Raw genomic sequence first — 18,596 nt, 5'->3', positions numbered from 1 at the left:
AACACATATGGAATCATGTAGTAACCAAAAAAGTGTTAAACAAATCCAAATATAATTTATATTTGAGATTCTTCAAAGTAGCCACCTTTTGCCTTGATGACATCTTTGCATACTCTTGGCATTCCCTCAACCAGCTTCATGAGGTAGTCACCTGGAATGCATTTCAATTAACATTTGTGCCTTGTTAACATTTAATTTGGAACTTCTTTCCTTCTTAATGCATTTGAGCCAATCAGTTGTGTTGTGACAAGGTAGGGGTGGTACAGAAGATAGCCCTATTTGGTAAAAGACCACGTCCATATTATGGCAAGAACAGCTCAAATAAGCAAAGAGAAACAACAGTCCATCATTACTTTAAGACATGAAGGTCAGTCAATCAGGAAAATGTCAAGAACTTTGAAAGTTTCTTCAAGTGCAGTTGCAAAAACCATCAAGTGCTATGATGAAACTGGCTCTCATGAGACCCGGCACTGGAAAGGAAGAACCAAAGTTACCTCCACTGCAGAGGACAAGTTCATTAGAGTTACCAGCCTCAGAAATTGTAGCCCAAATAAATGCATCACAGAGTTCAAGTTACAGACACATCTCAGCATCAACTGTTTAGAGGAGACAACGTGAATCAGGCATTCATTGTCGAATTGCTGCAAAGAAACCACTACTAAAGAACACTAATAATAAGAAGAGACTTGCTTGGGCCAAGAAACATGAGCAATGGACATTAGATTGGTGGAAATCTGTCCATAGGTCTGATGAGTGTGTGGTGTGTGGTTCCAACCGTGAAGCATGAGGTGTGATGGTGTGGGGGTGCTTTGCTGGTGACATTGTCGGTGATTTATTTAGAATTCAAGGCACACTTAACCAGCATGGCTACCACATCATTCTGCAGCGATACGCCATCCCTTCTGGTTTGCGCTTAGTGGGACTATCATTTATTTTTCAACAAGACAATGACCCAAAACACACCGCCAGGCTGTGTAAGGGCTATTTTACCAAGAAGGAGAGGGATGGAGTGCTGCATCAGATGACCTGGCCTCCACAATCTCCTGACCTCATCCGAATTGAGATGATTTGGGATGAGTCGGACCGCAGAGTGAAGGAAAAGCAGCCAACAACCTTTGACTGGAACTATACATATATACCTAAATTACCTCATACCCCTGCACATTGACTCGGTACTGGTACCCCTGTATATATCCAAATTATTGTTTCCCATTGTGTATTTATTCTATTATTTCTCTTTTTTTCTCTCTGCGTTGTTGGGAAGGGCTTTAATAATGAATGATGCCGAACTTGGAGGTGGCGTGCAAATGGTATTCATATCCTTGAGTAGTATATTTTGTGGTGGTATTGTTGCAAGATTCAATCTAACTGTTGCCAAAGCACCAATCTCCCATGCAACCATTGGTTGTTTACACACTTTATTACTCAGTTGGCACGGTACAGACCAAGACCTACATCGACTAACACTGAATTGCAACATATTGGCTTACACTATTTCATTTGAGCATGGGCAATTTTTTTCTCCTTTTCTTGGCCTCGTGGACAACTGGTTGAAATGCATACATAAAAGGCTTGTGTTTAGGACCTAGGCATATGCATATCTCAAGTTTTCCCTCCAGTTCTACAGGCATCAGTGTGCAACAGGACCAGCTCTAGATAAGGTCAGAGGTCATCACGTACTGCCTACCTACTTCTGCATGTTGCAAAACAGGCCTACATTTCATGCATTTGGTGACATATGAATTACTTTAAATAAATACAAATATTTTCATTCTTAATTATCTATACAATTTTATACAATTTGACAAAATGTTCTAGGCTATAAATGAAAAATACAATTTGTACCACTTTGACATTGAAAGGAAAAACTCCTCCTGCTCCAGTACTCCCACTATCTGGGTCAGCGGTCAGTGATGTCATCGGAGAACTGGGTTGCATAACAAAAATATCAGTATCAAAACCATTGTTGTACATCAGTTGTCAAACCCTAGTGTATATTGGGCTCCATGTCTTAATAGAGTTGAATATTAGAGGGCTGCCGGACACCCAGCTGGTCTGTGGAGACAACCTGCCCAAGGAGAGCCAGAGCCAGGGGTTCAACACAGCAGGAGGAGGTGGGAGACAGCAAGTCCCTGGCCTACAACAACCAGATACAGGAAGTGACATCAGAACCCAGTATAGGGGAAGGCCAACCGCAAAAGGCCAAGGAGGCTGGCCTCCAAGGTAACCAGGAGACGTCTGCAGAACTGGAGGAGGGGGGCCGACAGAGAATGGAGGGCCAGGTGTGTGTGGGGAATGGTAGGATGTAATTTTGGATTTTGTTCAATTCTATTATTTATGTTCAAGTTTTTTGATAATAAGTAACAGGAGAGGCATGAACTGCCAGTTACTCATACAGTGCAAAACAGTTCCTATGTGCCGTGAACAAAGAAAAGAAAAGACAGTGTCCAACCAAAGTTATTTCTTATAGTTTAGGAAAAAATACTTTCTCTGGAGTTCCCACCTTTGTAGTTATAGTATCTATTGACACTTGCTGAATAGAATTTGGCACTCTGAGTCAGTTGAGCAATACAGTATACCACTAAAGCCTCATGAGTAAAATGAGATGCATATCTTATCCAACAATGCATGGTCTTGGTTTCCTGAAGGGTTAAATAGATAGGGTCACCCACGCCCTCTATGTTTTTACTGTACCAGCCTGAGCCTTAGTGAATAGCAGAGTTGAAGGCTCACACATGAATAGGGCACAGAAACTCCATTGTACTACACTAAACATACCTACATTCAAGTTTGTGTATGCGTGCATGTACTTTATGAGTGTATGTATGTGTGTGTGTGTTTAGGTGTGTGTGCGTGCGTGCGTGTGTGTGTGCGAGTGTATACACGCATGTGTGTGTGTGTTTTAATCCATATTTCTGGGTGTGGAAGGTGTGTGTTTGGAGGAGAGGTACCTCAGTGGGAGCAGGAGGTCATCCCCCAGGGTGGTGTTGTTACTACCGTACCCGTACCCAGAGAAGGAGAGGGACAGAGGAGCCTAGGGGCCCTTCTTTTTCTTTGAAGGAGTCACTCCCCTATACCAATGATGTGACATTTTAAGGCAATTCAACATAGATCTTGATTAAATATTTAGAGTATTAACCTCCTATTGTGAGAGTAGAGGATGGCAACGGATCTACGACAAGACTGAAGGACTTTAAACTCAAGTGGTCCGAGACCAAATCTCCCGTCACCTACTAAAATTTCAAAGAAGGTAGCTGTACTATACACGCTCATGTGGTTCACCCCTCAGAGGTGTCAATACAGTGACAGTAACATTACATTTTAATTCAGTCTTGATTATTTCTAAATAAGCACCAAATATCGATCTGGTTTCAGTGTTTGAAATGTTGTGTATTTTGTGGAGGACAACAATAGGAAGGAGAGCGGTTTTGAATATGTCGTCATGTTGTAGGTCAGTGTTTCCCAAGCTCAGTCCTTGAGACCTGGGGGTGCACATTTTGTTTTTTTCTCTAACACTACACAGCTGATTCAAATGATCACTGCTTGATGATTAGTTGGTTAAATCAGCTGTTCAGTACTAGGTATAAACCAAAACGTGTACCCCTTGGGGTCCTGAGGACCGAGTTTGGGAAACCCTGTTGTAGGTAAACAGCTTCTGTACCAGATCCCCAACAACAAGGTGCTGACCACTAACATCGTCCTCCTTAGCAACCTAAGGGAGTATGATTGCATAAGCAGCAAGGTCAACCACGGTCCAGGACTGAGGTGAGGCATCTGAGACAAAGAGGGTGCATAGGGTAGCCTAGTGGTTAGAGCGTTGGACTAGTAACTGGAAGGTTGCAAGTTCAAACCCCTGAGCTGACAAGGTACAAATCTGTCATTCTGCCCCTGAACAGGCAGTTAACCCACTGTTCCTTGGCCGTCATTGAAAATAAGAATTTGTTCTTAACTGACTTGCCTGGTAAAATAAATAAAAAATAGACCTCTCACAGTACAGTCAAAGATATAGATAGTTTTAGTTTTCACAAATACATGTGCCACAATGGTGCACGTTTGGTAGTTTACATGAAAGAAAACTGAATTTCAGTGCAACTTACATAAAGTCCATTAACATGATTAAAAGAGTGACCCATTAATAAAAACATTTCAATTTGAACACCTACCCCATCTAGTGTTCATTTAAAAACATAACTAATGATGGTATTGGCCTTCTTGTAATGTTTTTATTTTTTTGTTGCAAAATATGGTTTAATAAGATGCCTAGAAACTGCTTCTCCAAAATAAATCTCAGATCACGCTTGTAGGCGATGTCATGGACCTTAGATAGCTAAGCTCGTGCAGAAACACGTCATTGGATCTAACGGTTGTGTCTCGCCAAAATCTGTATGTGCAGGCCATCAAATCAAGGCACTCCTTCGATATAAAGTTTTTTTTTTTTATGAAAACGTGGCAGTTTGTCAATAATGGGTTGTGCCTTGAGAAATTGAGATGAATGAACAACTAAGGACACATTTTTCACTTCTCTCATTGACACCCAAACCCGGGTCTGTCGAGTCTGCTTCGTGAGGCAGCGTTCCCGGAAGTATTAGCCTGTAGTCACTGTTCTATATTAACTTAGAAGTACTTTTTTTATTTACTTCTCTAGGGTGTCGTCTTTCCTAGAACCATTTTTACATTTGAAAAAGTAGACTATCCCTTTAAATAAGACAGTTAAACTTCCTTTCATCTAACAGCTGCTTCTGTGCCTTGTAGGAGGTTGAAAATTGAGGAGTTTTCCCTCGCTACCATCCACATGGAAGTGAGGGATGAGAGAAAGGTTTTCTTTGCCCAGTGGGAAGGTAGAAATGGGTCAAATATAACGCCTCCAGTTACACAATGATGCGCCAATAACAGCACACTACAATACAGAACTAGATTCTGTAGGGGGCTAGAGTTGAAAAAGGAACTTGTGCTTCATGGAAGAGGCAATGAAAGCAAACTATGAAAACAAATCATTTGTAACTGACAGGTTTGAGGGACACCATAGTCGTCCTTGTGATTTTAATGTATTATTATTTATTGATTTTATGTTGGAAAGTTACGGTACATACTGTAGAGTACAGAACATCAGTTCCCAGCAGGCTAGTGTGATAAAATCACAAGAGAAACCTGCTCTGTTGCCATAGAGACATGTCGGCAGAGGGCAAGTCTGAGACACAGAGAGAGCTACACAGGGAGAAGTCAGGACACCCACAGTCCTTTGAAAAGTCCCTACCGCCTCGCCTCAGAAGGATTTCCACCATTATGTCTCTCCAAATTTAAAACCTGTTTATTTTTTATTTTATTTAACCTTAGACAACAACATAGCAAGGCAGCAACACATGACAACACAGCATGGTAGCAGCATAAAACATGGTACAAACATTATTGGGCACAGACAACAGCACAAAGGGCAAGAAGGTAGAGAAAACAATACATCAAGCAAAGCAGCCACAACTGTCTGTAAGAGTGTCCATGATTGAGTCTTTGAATGAAGAGATTGAGATAAAACTGTCCAGCTTGAGTGTTTGTTGCAGCTCATTCCAGTCGCTAGCTGAGGTGAACAGAGAAGACGAGCGACCCAGGGATGTGTGTGCTTTCTTCAGTAAGAAGGTTAGTTAGAGAGACAGGGGTTGAAGAAGAAACCATGACACAGTCAGTTCTTCCACTTAACACCAAAGCACAAATAGACTTATGACTTTGTAATGTTAAATATGTTAATCATGTTTCTTTATAAAAGTAGAAACATACATGCAGTTTATAATAACTTTAATTGAAGTTAAGTTACAAGGATTACAGTGATGCATCTGCATATTGTTATCAAACAACATATCTCAAGACTACAGCAAAATGACAACAATCAGGTAAAATATAACACGCGGTTATCACAAAGTAAACAAATCCAAAGATACTGTACCACCATCTGTGTGAAACCCCCATGTGATTGAGTGAACCAGTGAGATATACTGCCTGGAGAACAACAGAACAGAGCTAAATTTGCCAGTGCTCTTGCCATTGCTTTGTGACATAAATAAGTAATTATTATGACATATATATTTCATGCCGTCCCTAGGAAGGGTGCGTCACTTGAGTGGGTTGAGTCGCTGATGTGATCTTCCTGTCTGGGTTGGCGCCCCCTCCCCCTTGGGTTGTGCCGTGGCGGAGATCTTTGTGGGCTATACTCGGCCTTGACCTCAGGATGGTAAGTTGGTGGTTGAAGATATCCCTCTAGTGGTGTGGGGGCTGTGCTTTGGCAAAGTAGGTGGGGTTATATCCTTCCTGTTTGGCCCTGTCCGGGGGTATCACCGGATGGGGCCACAGTGTCTCCTGACCCCTCCTGTCTCAGCCTCCAGTATTTATGCTGCAGTAGTTTATGTGTCGGTTGGCTAGGGTCAGTTTGTTATATCTGGAGTACTTCTCCTGTCTTATCTGGTGTCCTGTGTGAATTTAAGTATGCTCTCTCTAATTCTCTCTTTCTCTCTTTCTTTCTCTCTCTCGGAGGACCTGAGCCCTAGGACCATGCCTCAGGACTACCTGGCATGATGACTTCTTGCTGTACCCAGTCCACCTGGCCGTGCTGCTGCTCCAGTTTCAACTGTTCTGCCTGCGGCTATGGAATCCCGACCTGCTCACCGAACGTGCTACCTGTCCCACACCTATTATTTGACCATGCTGGTCATTTATGATCATTTGAACATCTTGGCCATGTTCTGTTATAATCTCCACCTGTTTACATACACCTTAAACACATTTAAACACATTGAAATATATTTAAACTCAGTTTTTCACAATTCCTGACATTTAATCAGAGTAAAAATCCCTGTCTTCATTCAGTTAGGATCACCACTTTATTTTTAAGAATGTGAAATGTAAGAATAATAGTAGAGAGAATGATTTAATTCATCCCATTCCCATTGGGTCAGAAGTTTACATACACTCAATTAGTATTTGGTAATATTGCCTTTAAATTGTTTAACTTGGGTCAAACGTTTCGGGTAGCCTTCCACAAGCTTCCCACAATAAGTTGGGTGAATTTTGGCCCATTCCTCCTGACAGAGCTGGTGTAACAGAGCCAGGTTGCTCACACACACTTTTTCAGTTCTGCCCACAAATGCCACTCCAATACCTTGACTTTCTTGTCCTTAAGCCATTTTGCCACAACTTTTGAAGTATGCTTGGGGTCATTGCCCATTTGGAAGACCCATTTGCAACCAAGCTTTAACTTTCTGATGGTGTTCTTCGGCCTGCAAGCATCCCCCTTTTTCCTCCAAACATAACGATGGTCATTAAGGACAAACAGTTCTATTTTTGTTTCATCAGACCAGAGGACATTTCTCCAAAAAGTACCATCATTGTCCCCATGTGCAGTTACAAACTGTAGTCTATCTTTTTTATGGCAGTTTTGGAGCAGTGGCTTCTTCCTTTTTGAGTGGCCTTTCAGGTTATGTCGATATATAGAACTCGTTTTACTGTGGATATACATACTTTTGTACCTGTTTCCGCCTGCATCTTCACAAGGTCCTTTGCTGTTGTTCTGGGATTGATTTGCACTTTTCGCACCAAAGTACGTACATCTCCAAGAGACAGAAGGTGTCTCCTTCCTGAGTGGTATGACGGCTGCGTGGTCCCATGGTGTTTATACTTGCGTACTATTGTTTGTACAGATGAATGTGGTACCTTCAGGCGTTTAGAAATTGCTCCCAAGGATGAACCAGACTTGTGGAGGTCTACAAAACAAATTCTGAGGTCTTGGCTGATTTCTTTTGATTTTCCCATGATGGCAAGCAAAGAGGCACTGAGTTGGAAGGTAGACCTTGAAATACATCCACTGTTACACCTCCAATTGACTCAAATGATGTCAATTAGCCTATCAAATGGTTCTAAAGCCATGACATCATTTTCTGGAATTTTCCAAGCTGTTTAAAGGCACAGTCAGCTTTAATGTATGTAAACTTCTGACCCACTGGAATTGTGATACAGTGAATTATAAGTTAAATAATCTGTCTGTAAACAATTGTTAGAAAAATGACCTGTGTCATGCACAAAGTAGATGTCCTAACCGACTTGCCAAAACTATAGTTTGTTAACAAGAAATTTGTGGAGTGGTTGAAAAACTAGTTTTAATGACTCCAACCTAACTGTATGTAAACTTCCGACTTCAACTGTAACTACAATGGTTACTATTGAGATATTCTTATAAGATATTCAAAAACGCACTCACACATCTGACTTATCTTGTTGCAGGCACGTGGGAATAATGCGACAATGTCAAAGAAAAAAGAAACCCACACACTGCTCTTGCTCATCATTTTTTAAATCCAAGATTACATGAGATATTCTAAAAAGACCATAGCGTTGCTACTAGGTATGCGTGATGAGGAGATGAGTGTGTGGATCTGTAAACCCATGGGCCTTCAGCAGGGGCGGGCATCTTCCTCCTGAAGAACCAGGTTGATATCTCAGCCTTTAGACTCAATCTGCAGAACATCGCAGAGAGTCATTGCAACAGGAAGCTGCGTTTTCGCCTGCCCCAGGCATGCATCGTGCAGCGGTGGGTGAACACTAGGGCTGTGAACACTGCTCTATTAGGACATTCAGTACTTTGTCTGCCATATGGAATTGCAGATGATATGATCATATCATAGAGATAGATAGAGGACATCTTTGTGGCTGAGCCATTATTGCGTCTGTGAAAGCATGGGCAGCGCCATTCTGGCAATCTCCAATTTGAAGTAGTCAATTTTCTTCTTCACGATTGGCTGATCCCTCCTGATGACTCGGTTGGACATGACTCCAACAAGGTCACCAGGAGGGATCAGTCAATGAAGTTGGAAGTCCCACCCAGTTGACTACATTGAAGTGGTGGATGCCCTCATCGGTGATGTCCTCAATGGCCACTAGGTCTCTATCATTCTCTATGGATCATATACATTCGGAAATTCGTGTTTAATTCAATGTGGTTATACTGTAGTACTCCGCGGCAGCCACGCAGCTTGTATAAACCAAATTTAGAAGAGTGTTTGAAAATTCTCCATGAATTTGCAAACTGCCAGTGTCAACCAGAATCGGATATGTTATTCCATTTCTTACCAACAGAGGGAATACAAGATCTGTTAATAAAAGAGATGTACTGTAGATACAATGCTTTGGGCCTGTATATGTGCTGGTCTAGGATCAGTTTAGCTTATAGATAAAAATGAATAAGATTATATGGACTGGCTTGATCCTAGATCAGCCAAGTGGATTATAATGTATAATAACTAATGTTTCCTCAGGTATGTCCAGAACACTCTGCTCCTGAAGGCGAGAAAGTTTGACATGTGCTTCTATTTCCTCATTGCCTGCGCCACACCCACACACCTGTTCTTTCGCCATGGTTACCTGCACTTCCTGTGACCTTTATGACCCCAACCCCCACAACCCCTCTTCCCATTTGACCAATAAGATGAGTAGAAAAAAGATGCTTCTCTTGCTCGGCTTGCAAAATTATTTTGCATCCCCTGACCTGCAAGTTTAGTAATATAATCTGACATTCACTATTTCAGAATCAGGTTGTCAACAGATGCATCGCCATAGAATAGTGCATGAAAATAGACCAGAAACCAGGTCATAAAATAATGGTACCAGTCCACTTTCAACAACTCTCTCTCTGGCCCATTCATGTGTATCCTGATCCCCTTGCTGTTTCCCCACAGTAAAAGCAGAAGAAAAACCCTCTGTACAGTGTGCTGAAGGAGGAGACCGACTGGTTCATGGACTGATTTAACACTTACATCAATGACAAGCTCAGGGTTGACAAGGGTCTGCCTAGGGAATGGGTGCTGGGTACTAGGTATTTTGACCTGATTGGGTGACTTCATGATTGACGAGAACTTTAAGGCTAATTGGTTTTTAATATACAGTGTGTGTGTAGGTTTCAATGTATTAGTGAGCGATTGGTGAAATTAGCAGCTGAAGTACTTGCTGTGTCTGGGTCTGTCCTAATCTAGGTTTGGCTGTTGAAGATGAACTGTAACCCAGTCCACCGCACCAACTGCAAGGTCCTAAAGGAAGTGATTCCCAGTACTGTTGAGGACACTTCAGGTGAGCACACACTACCTTAACCAGTTCTGTTGGATTGTATGATCTAAATAATTTCTCCTCAAATACAGCTGATCTCAGAAATAAACTCATTTCGGAACGTTGCCTTCGTAAATCATGATAGTGAGATGATTTGTTGATGTGTCCCATTTCCCCTTTGATGTGTTAGTTTGCCCATGTGTGGCTGTTCTCTGTTTTTCTGTTGGAGCGTTGAAAATAGACTAATGTGTAATACTGTAGCTACCACCCAGCTGTTGGTTATTCAGGCCTTACTGCCTTATGCCTTATCTCCTGCATGTCTGACTCTGGAGATCTTCAGCAAGTGGCACTGTTGGCTGAAGCTGCTGCCACTGGTCAGTAAAAGGAACTTTGTGCAACTGTATAATGAGGAGACTGCTCCTGTCCCTGCTCTCAGCCGCAGGAGCAAGACGGCAGTACACTTCCGAGCCCAGCGCTCAAATAGTGCCTCCACCCAAAAGCTCTCCACCACCAGCAGGACTCAGAAGGCCGAGTCTGTAGCATCAGTGTCTGGGGAGGTAATTGTAGAAACATAGTTTCTCCTACAGTCATGATGGCTGTATCTGAATCCCTCACTGGCACTGATACCATTCAACCGCCGCCGACCCTCCTGTCCCTGTCACTACACTTAATGATCCATCCCTGCAGGCTGCTCCCAACCAACCCACAGGCCCAGCAGGCACCCCCAGAACCCATCCCACCCCAAAACCCACGCCCGCCCCGACCAGGCCCAACCCTTCTGCTACTCCGTAAGGCCCATCCAGTTCCACCTGGCCCAGCCGGCACCAGCTGCCCCGTGTGGACAGACAAACAGGAGAAGGAAGGGGGGCAGGGAGGAGAGGGGGGCCAGGAGCCAGGTGAAGACACACAGAGCTCAGCCAAGGAAGAGAAATATGAGAAAGAGCACACGGCGCTGTGATATATTCACACTGAGACACTCATTCTGGTTAGTTGGCAGCCATATGGAACCTCGCCATGAAAGGAATCCCGCTTAGCTTTTCATTACAGAAAATCCCTAGATCATGTATGAAAATAATAAAGTATGTTTATCCTCTGACCAAAACAGATGATTCTGTCTTTGACGTTTTGCATTTTGAGGTGGCTTCAACAATACAATTGCACGATCAGAATGACAACTGGTCCTAGCACACCTACTCAACACTGTTCTAATCTGTAACAACAATAACAACTGCAGCACAATACACACACAACCGTGTTGAAGCTGTGGCTTGTTTTTATGACTGCTTTGTCTCTCATGTAAACAGGAGGATTCTTTCAACAACAGTCAACAGTGTCTCTTGTTTCTCAATTGCTTAATCTGCAGAATTCTAAAAGGGGGGCTGACAGGCTTCAGAAGAAGTTAAGTTTTCTTTGTGACACCGTCAAAGTGAAAAGACCACTGAGGAAGTTGCGTGGCTCTCTGGGTGGTCTGAGTGCAAACTGACAGGAAGGAAGAAAGAGTGCACTGTTACGCTGCTCACAGTTTTTCGCTTCTTGACTAAACTCATCTCGGGAACTTTGGCACCTTTTTCTTGGAATATCAGGGATAGTGATATTGTGTTTTAGGAAAAAGGGGGAACTAAGAAGTTAAGCGACAGGCGTGTCCTCTTTTCCTCTCCATCCCCCCTCCCTCTCTCTACATATCCCCCTGTCTGGTCTTAGTGCGGTGCAGAAGCTGTGGGGATGGGTGCAGATGGAGGCAAATGGTACAGTATAGTTAGTGTGAGGACTAGGGCCTGAGGGTGAAGGAAAGAGTTCTCTGTCTGTCTGGACTGGACTAGGCTGCAAGAGGAGAGGAGAGGGCTACCTGGTCATGGGATGCTGTAGTGTGACTCAGAGAGGAGCGCATTCTGGGATTGACGAGGTGGGCCCTGACGAGATCGAGCTTCTGGAGATTGACAACTCAGGGTGAGTCTTTGTTTGTTGATAGTTTGATGTATAACAGAGGACCATGAACTATATCAATCCCTCACGAGAGCGGTCTGTTTAAGTTTGATAGCCATTCGGCTTTTCACAACCTCACAATCCCATTTTAAGTTGATTCGGAAACATGACTGTGGAGATTTTTTATATATATTTATGACACGACAGCATCTAAGACTAACAAGAAAATGATCTGATATCTCTGTTGAAAATACTGAGCCCCTTAGCTTTGGAGGAAAGTTTGAATGAATACTATTAAATAGTACCTATTTTGGGGTTTTGGCTGATTAAAGGTCATAAGACGAGGCATTGAGAGGAAGTGGCAAACCTTTGGGTGATGGGTGGAAATAGAGTGCTTCAATCACTGTGGCTTCCACTATCCTTTTCAAACAAACAAGTTTCAAATTATGGAAGAGAGATCACTGTGGTAAACAGTCCGGGTTTATATTCAAGTCTCTTCGTCTGTGTTTCTGCAGAGTTTTTGTAGTTGCCAGCACCAGTCAATCAGAATAACTATATAGCCTAAGGCTAATACCACAATCTTACATTGCTTTAGTTTTTACAGCGAAGCGATGCTGATCATGGTTTTACTAGGAAATAGACAATGAAATTGGAAGACCTCTTTCTCTGAGCACTTCAGTTCCATGAGTAAGAAAAAATAACGTTTGAGGGCATATATTATGGAACAATGAATATATCTGTGTCGTTTTCATTCACACAAAAGCACACACAGAGGCAGAACGCTAGTTTGGACTCTGTTTAGACATGAACATATTGATGCGACATGCACGGCCGGTGAAATCAATCAAATGTATCAAAATGTATTTTCAGAAGTTGTCACAAAGTGCTATACAGAGATACCCAGCCTAAAACCCCAAAGAGCAAACAATTCACATGCAGAAGCACAGGAGGGAGGGATATTGTCTCGCTAATTAGCAGACAATACTACCGCTCATCTCTCTTTTGTCCAGCCTGGTCTAACACTGACCAGGCCTCTAAATCCCCTCATTAAAGGAATGGGGGATTAAAACAAGGAGCTAATCAAAATAGCAGCTCACAGACAGCATGTGTCCAAACTGAGAGAAGACGAGGGATCAGCCACCAGCAACATATACTATGCACACACGCAAGGATGCTTGTTCGTACACACACAGAGACAGACACACAAGCACAAACACAGATGTAACAGAACTGTTACCATACCTAGGGAATGGTTTAGGGGTGTGTGACTACTATATCACTACCAGATAAATGGTCCAATGAGGGCAACAGGTCTTTGTGTGAGGTGATCAGATGGTGGGTGTCTGCTCCTTGTGTGCACACCACTTTAATCTGCTTATGAATGGACACTGGTCGGGTGGAGAGGGCTCAGGCTGTAAGTGGGGTGGGCAAATTGGTCTACAGTAAAAAATATATTTAAAAAATCCTTCTTCTACATTTGCTGTCACCACACTCAGTTCAGGGGAATTGCATATGTGTTTGTAGACTAGTTAGGTTTGTGAGATGCTACAGTAGAGTGTGGGGTAAATGTAACATGGTTTAATGGGATATGGTAAAATGAGATTTGGGGTTGACTGCTGATACAGTATATATTATTGTTTCAGGATATGGACTCTAGGAGAGAGCAGGCTTCAGCTCTCTGTGAGGAATGGAAAAGACGGTCCAACCTCTCGCTACCCTTCAGTGAGACACCTCGATCAGGAGGTCAGTGGAGAAGGAGAGAGGGAGAGACAAACAGAGAAAGGGAGTGTCTGTATGAAAATGACACTAAGATATAAATTGGAAAAAGTTCTGCCATGCACTTATCACACGGTAAAACCCCCAGTGGACCTCATAATTTGAGTGCAAGCGAGTGTAAATGCATGGTGTCAATATATCATTTTATGTCAAAGTTGTTATATCACATTTGTATACCTTTATTTAACTAGGCAAGTCAGTTAAGAACAAATTCTTAATTTCAATGACAGCGGGTTAACTGCCTGTTCAGGGGCAGAACGACAGATTTGTACCTTGTCAGCTCAGGGGTTTGAACTTGCAACCTTGCGGTTGCTAGTCCACCGCTCTAACCACTAGGCTACCCTGCCGCCCCGCCCCACATTAATGATACAATAATACTGATGTATACTAATGTAAACTCCTTCACTACATCTTATTTTTTCATGACACCTAAAGTATTCTATTATATTCCCGTAGATTGTGCTATGGGGCAGGAGCAGAGAGGAGCTATACCACAGCATATACAACCAGCCCATCCGTGATTGGGAGGGCCAGCCTGCACACATGTATGGAGAGATAGTGCACTCCTCCCGTGTGTCTCTCCACAACAGCTACACACAGGTAACATCTCTCTACACCATGTTCATATATGCTGTAGATGTCAATCAGCACTCACTGACCAGCACTCACTGTCCAGTACTCACTGTCCAGTACTCACTGTCCAGCACCCACTTTCCCGACTCTAGGACTTCTGTACTGATGTTCTGTTCATGTTTTCTTTGTTTATGTTCCTATAGGAGACAAGTGAACACTATCTGGTGCTGTTCTCCTTCCACTTATTGATTCTATATCTGGATCCCTTTCGTCAAGACTTTATCTACGAGGTTGGTTGCTTTACAAATGGGGAAATACTGTAATGACATAGATGCATGTTGAACATTTAACTTGAATGTACATGTCATTCCCCTAAGGCTAGTCAGTGTATTGCTTCTTCTTTCTCAGGGCATCCTGCCTCTCTCTGGACTGTCTTTCCAAGCCACCTCACTGGACTCCAACAAGCAACACATATTCCAGATCAGTGGTGAGTCCTATTATCATAATGGATCAAAAAGCTTCACAGTTCAATAAAGCAATTAATACACAAGGCTATTTGATTTATTGTGGTTTGTCACAGCTGTGCTATGGTCATAGGTGTGAAGCAAGCCATCAGAAAAGGGTTTAATTATTGTATTGAACATGGCAAGCATCTCCCTCCCACTATTAGGTCCAATGGTGGACTCCAAAGTCTTCACCTGTGCCAGTGCAGCCGAGCTGAACAAATGGATACACCACATGGAGGAGAGGAGATACAAATCCATTAGCCAACCGCTAAGCCCCTCCAGCTGTGCGCTGTCTTACCTGGTAAGGTATTCAATCAGAACACCCCCTAGAAGAACCATCCCCTTATGCAGTAAATTATAGATCTTAAACAGATGTGTCATTGTTAAATCTAAAACTGTCTTAACAATTGTGAGGTTTACTTTGCTTGATCACAAATTGAACATCTAATGAGCTAAATACATCATCATGAAAGGACATTTGTAAAAAAGAATTATCACTGGCGAAACTCTCCAAATATGAAGCTACATTTCTGTTGTAATTTACTGTAGGTACCCTGCGATGAGAGCTGGAAGAAAGAGGAACTGAAAAAGTATTTACTGCAAGCCCCAATAAGGCACTGGGAAGGGGCCCCCATCCAGCACATGGGCCAGCCAGGATACATATCCATGGTCCACATCTTCAATACACAGAGACAGGTATCTAACACAACCCACGCTGTAACTTCTGTACTCACCACTGCTCTGAAGTCCATTTCAAGGGGTCTTGATAGCTTAATAGTTGTCATGCTAGCCGGAATTTTAGAAATGCTAAACGATTGAAATATGTCACAATAAGGCACGTTGTCCAGGAATGAAAAAGTCAAACATATGTGGAATATTGTATTTTAGCAGACACTCTTATCCAGAGCTACTTACAGTAGTGAGTGCATACATTTTTCATACTTTTTTCTGTACTGGTCCCCCGTGGAAATCAAACCCACAACCCTGGCATTGCAAGTGCCATGCTTTACCAACTGAGCAACACGGGACCAAATGGTGGCAGAAATGGTGGCACAATGACCATAAAACTGCAGAAATCCATTATATCTTCAGCACTAAGCCCCAAAAGCTCAACAGCTGCTCAAGAGCTCAACAGTATTTTATGCAAGTGGTTAGCTGGGTAGGTGAAGCTAGCTAACCAAATTGTACTGAGATTAAAACTCACCAAAAGACACAAATCCACCAAAAATGGCATCACTGCTGCCACCATTGTAAATTTAGGGGCTGTATACAGCTGGATGGATGACTTCCTGTAAGCAGCAAGGACTGGATGATGGAGAATGATGGACATGGATAACTATTTAGGCAGACCCCATTGAATAGGCTGTGGTAACTAGTGACAACCCTTTGAATACCATTTGCCACAACTCAATAACTCTGTCACTTCCTGTTTCAATAAAGGTATTAAAACATGATTAATGCATTGGTAAATCAGACAACAGATCATTAGTTCCCATGCAAAGATGTTCTATTATATTGACAAGATAGTCTAATGACCACTCTAACAATGTAAATTCATGTCCTCAAAGATGGAAGGCAGTCGGGAGGAGGCGAGATCAGATGGGACCATTCTAGCCAATGAGAGGGCAGATACCCATGTAAACAACAGGCACAACTCTGATATAAAGTTATTTTTCTCAAATCTGTCTTAATGCATACACTTACATCAGTGCATTCGTAACAACCTAACCATTATGAAACTTCTATTCGAGCAAATGAGCCTCACGTAGCATATTAGTAATGATTTTTTTGTTGACCAAATTTGACACTCTTATTGACCTCCATACAATAATTCCTCACTTCATGGTCTTATTTTCATGGACAGATTTTTGGCGGATTAAACCCTCTCACTTCGCCTCTTCTTCTCTTTTCACAGGTTAATAATGAATTACATATTTCCAGAATTAGGCGAACACAGTTTCCTTCTAAAACACAGATTCACCACATATTAGAAATGTGTATAAATGCCATACGAATTAAACAATTACTTAGAAAATAATCCTATACTAGTTTACTCAGAAAATAATCCTACACTAGTCCAGTACTCTCTCAGAACTATCTGCTACGTAAAAAAAAGCATATATAAATAATGCTAATGTTAATACATATACTAATAGTAAATAATGATCATAGGGCTAATAATAGTACTTGATTATACAAATAGTCATATTGCTAATGAAAACAGTAACTATAATGATAATAGTGGACTTGAGATAAAATAAACACTGTGACAACATTGATACATTCTTGCAGGGACTTCATGAGCGGCTACTCGTACTCTTCCCTCAAGATGTCCTCCTGCTCTCTGTGGATAACGAGCGCCTCAGTGTGAAATATGAGGTACAGCCAAATTATGTTCTCAAGGATACAATGTCACAGTAAACATTGTGAATCTGGTGACCTTACCTAGTTTGCCAATTTCCGCTATACAGTAGATGTTGGTGTGACATTCTAAAATGTACAGTTCAGAAGATGTTGTAATTTATAGTGCTGATCCAATACATGACACTTCAACCTGTTTGTCATAACACTTTAGGGTAAATTGTCTCGGAAAAGCATCGCAGCCGTGGAGAGGTCTGCATTACCTGGGAGGATGGAATTTGAGTTAACAGGTAAAATACAAAACAGGCATAACGTACGTCAAAATGCTCTTAACACTTTTGCATAATGAAGCAAAAGGACCCTAAATTAACCATTGAAACTGCGACTAGATCTGCAGTAAGTCAACTGTATCAAGTGTTGCTGTAGACAGTGGTGAAGAGCATTGTACTTATATTGTATGTTGTGTGGTGCAGGTGAACTGATGGAGCCGCTGCAGGTATCCTGCACCTGTCCTGAAGACTATCAGAACTGGATCTTCCAGCTACAACAGGTACAGTACCATTACAGTCCCATTAAAAAGGGAAATGAGGGAACAAAGATAAAACTGGTTGGAAAAACTGTGTGGCTAGCCTTCTCTGCCTATATATATTGATTCCAATTGAGCCATATATACATGTATATCCATTTTGTGAAGATGCAGGATGCTAAAAATGAGTTAGCTTAGCCTTGAACTGTTGTGATGGCAGATTAATTTACAGAAGAAATCAAGTTAGTGACAGTAAGTCCCCAAAAGTAGTTCCAAAATGTAATAACCTAAAAATTGATTTATTTTCTCACATAGCTGGAAAAAAACCTCCAAGCTACCTCAAACCACACGGCTCCACCTCTCATGCTGAAAAAACTGTGGAGCAGGAAGGAGTCCCGGGAACCAATGACAGTAGCACAAGACTGAGACTCACTGGCCAATGGCCTCACTCAATAGAAGACTCATGCCTCTTTTCATCAATAGACACTGAAATTGTGTATAGCATGTACTGTATACAGTGTATATGCATACATTATTCAGTCGGGTACAATGAAAATAAGAGATTCTGGTGAAATTTCTTATGCTGTAGGTTACTGTCTGTAGAACTCTGTTTCACTAGTAATAGCAATGGATAGGCTAAATTGGGAGTATATTTTTAGTGCACTGATCTTACAATATTTTTCGTCAAATCGCTGTTTAAACCAAAATAGAAAATGTAGTGCTGTTCATGACCTTTTCCATATTTTCTATTAGGTTGTTCTTGATACTGTATGTACAAACTCAATAAAAACTTTTTTTTCATCACTACCTTTCCCAAATTGTGTAGGCCTACTTATTTTGTACAAGGAACTCAA

The 18,596-nt window shown here is 42.0% G+C and overlaps 1 protein-coding gene and 1 pseudogene across 2 annotated transcripts; both read left to right on the top strand.

Moving 5' to 3' along the window:
• The first annotated feature begins 442 nt into the window (after positions 1-442).
• LOC149981274 (protein polyglycylase TTLL10-like) lies at positions 443-10,869 on the top strand (annotated as a pseudogene).
• Positions 10,410-18,560, top strand: LOC110532378 (putative pleckstrin homology domain-containing family N member 1). Of its 2 annotated transcripts, XM_021616230.3 has the most exons (11): positions 10,410-12,024; positions 13,644-13,743; positions 14,233-14,376; positions 14,553-14,639; positions 14,758-14,836; positions 15,020-15,156; positions 15,405-15,551; positions 17,148-17,234; positions 17,431-17,506; positions 17,690-17,766; positions 18,058-18,560. In XM_021616230.3, exons 1-11 carry the CDS (start codon positions 11,930-11,932, stop codon positions 18,166-18,168), a joined length of 1,140 nt encoding a protein of 379 aa, XP_021471905.3. In that variant the 5' UTR covers positions 10,410-11,929; the 3' UTR covers positions 18,169-18,560. The 2 variants fall into 2 exon arrangements, with proteins under 2 accessions (XP_021471905.3, XP_090040827.1); XM_090184701.1 differs by lacking the exon at positions 13,644-13,743 and having other exon boundaries at positions 11,548-12,024.
• The last annotated feature ends 36 nt before the right edge of the window (positions 18,561-18,596 follow it).

This window comes from Oncorhynchus mykiss, chromosome 9 (genome assembly GCF_057628025.1).
Source record: "Oncorhynchus mykiss isolate SJ-2025 chromosome 9, ASM5762802v1, whole genome shotgun sequence".
NCBI lineage: Eukaryota > Metazoa > Chordata > Actinopteri > Salmoniformes > Salmonidae > Oncorhynchus > Oncorhynchus mykiss.
This window is presented reverse-complemented; position numbering and strand designations above follow the sequence as displayed.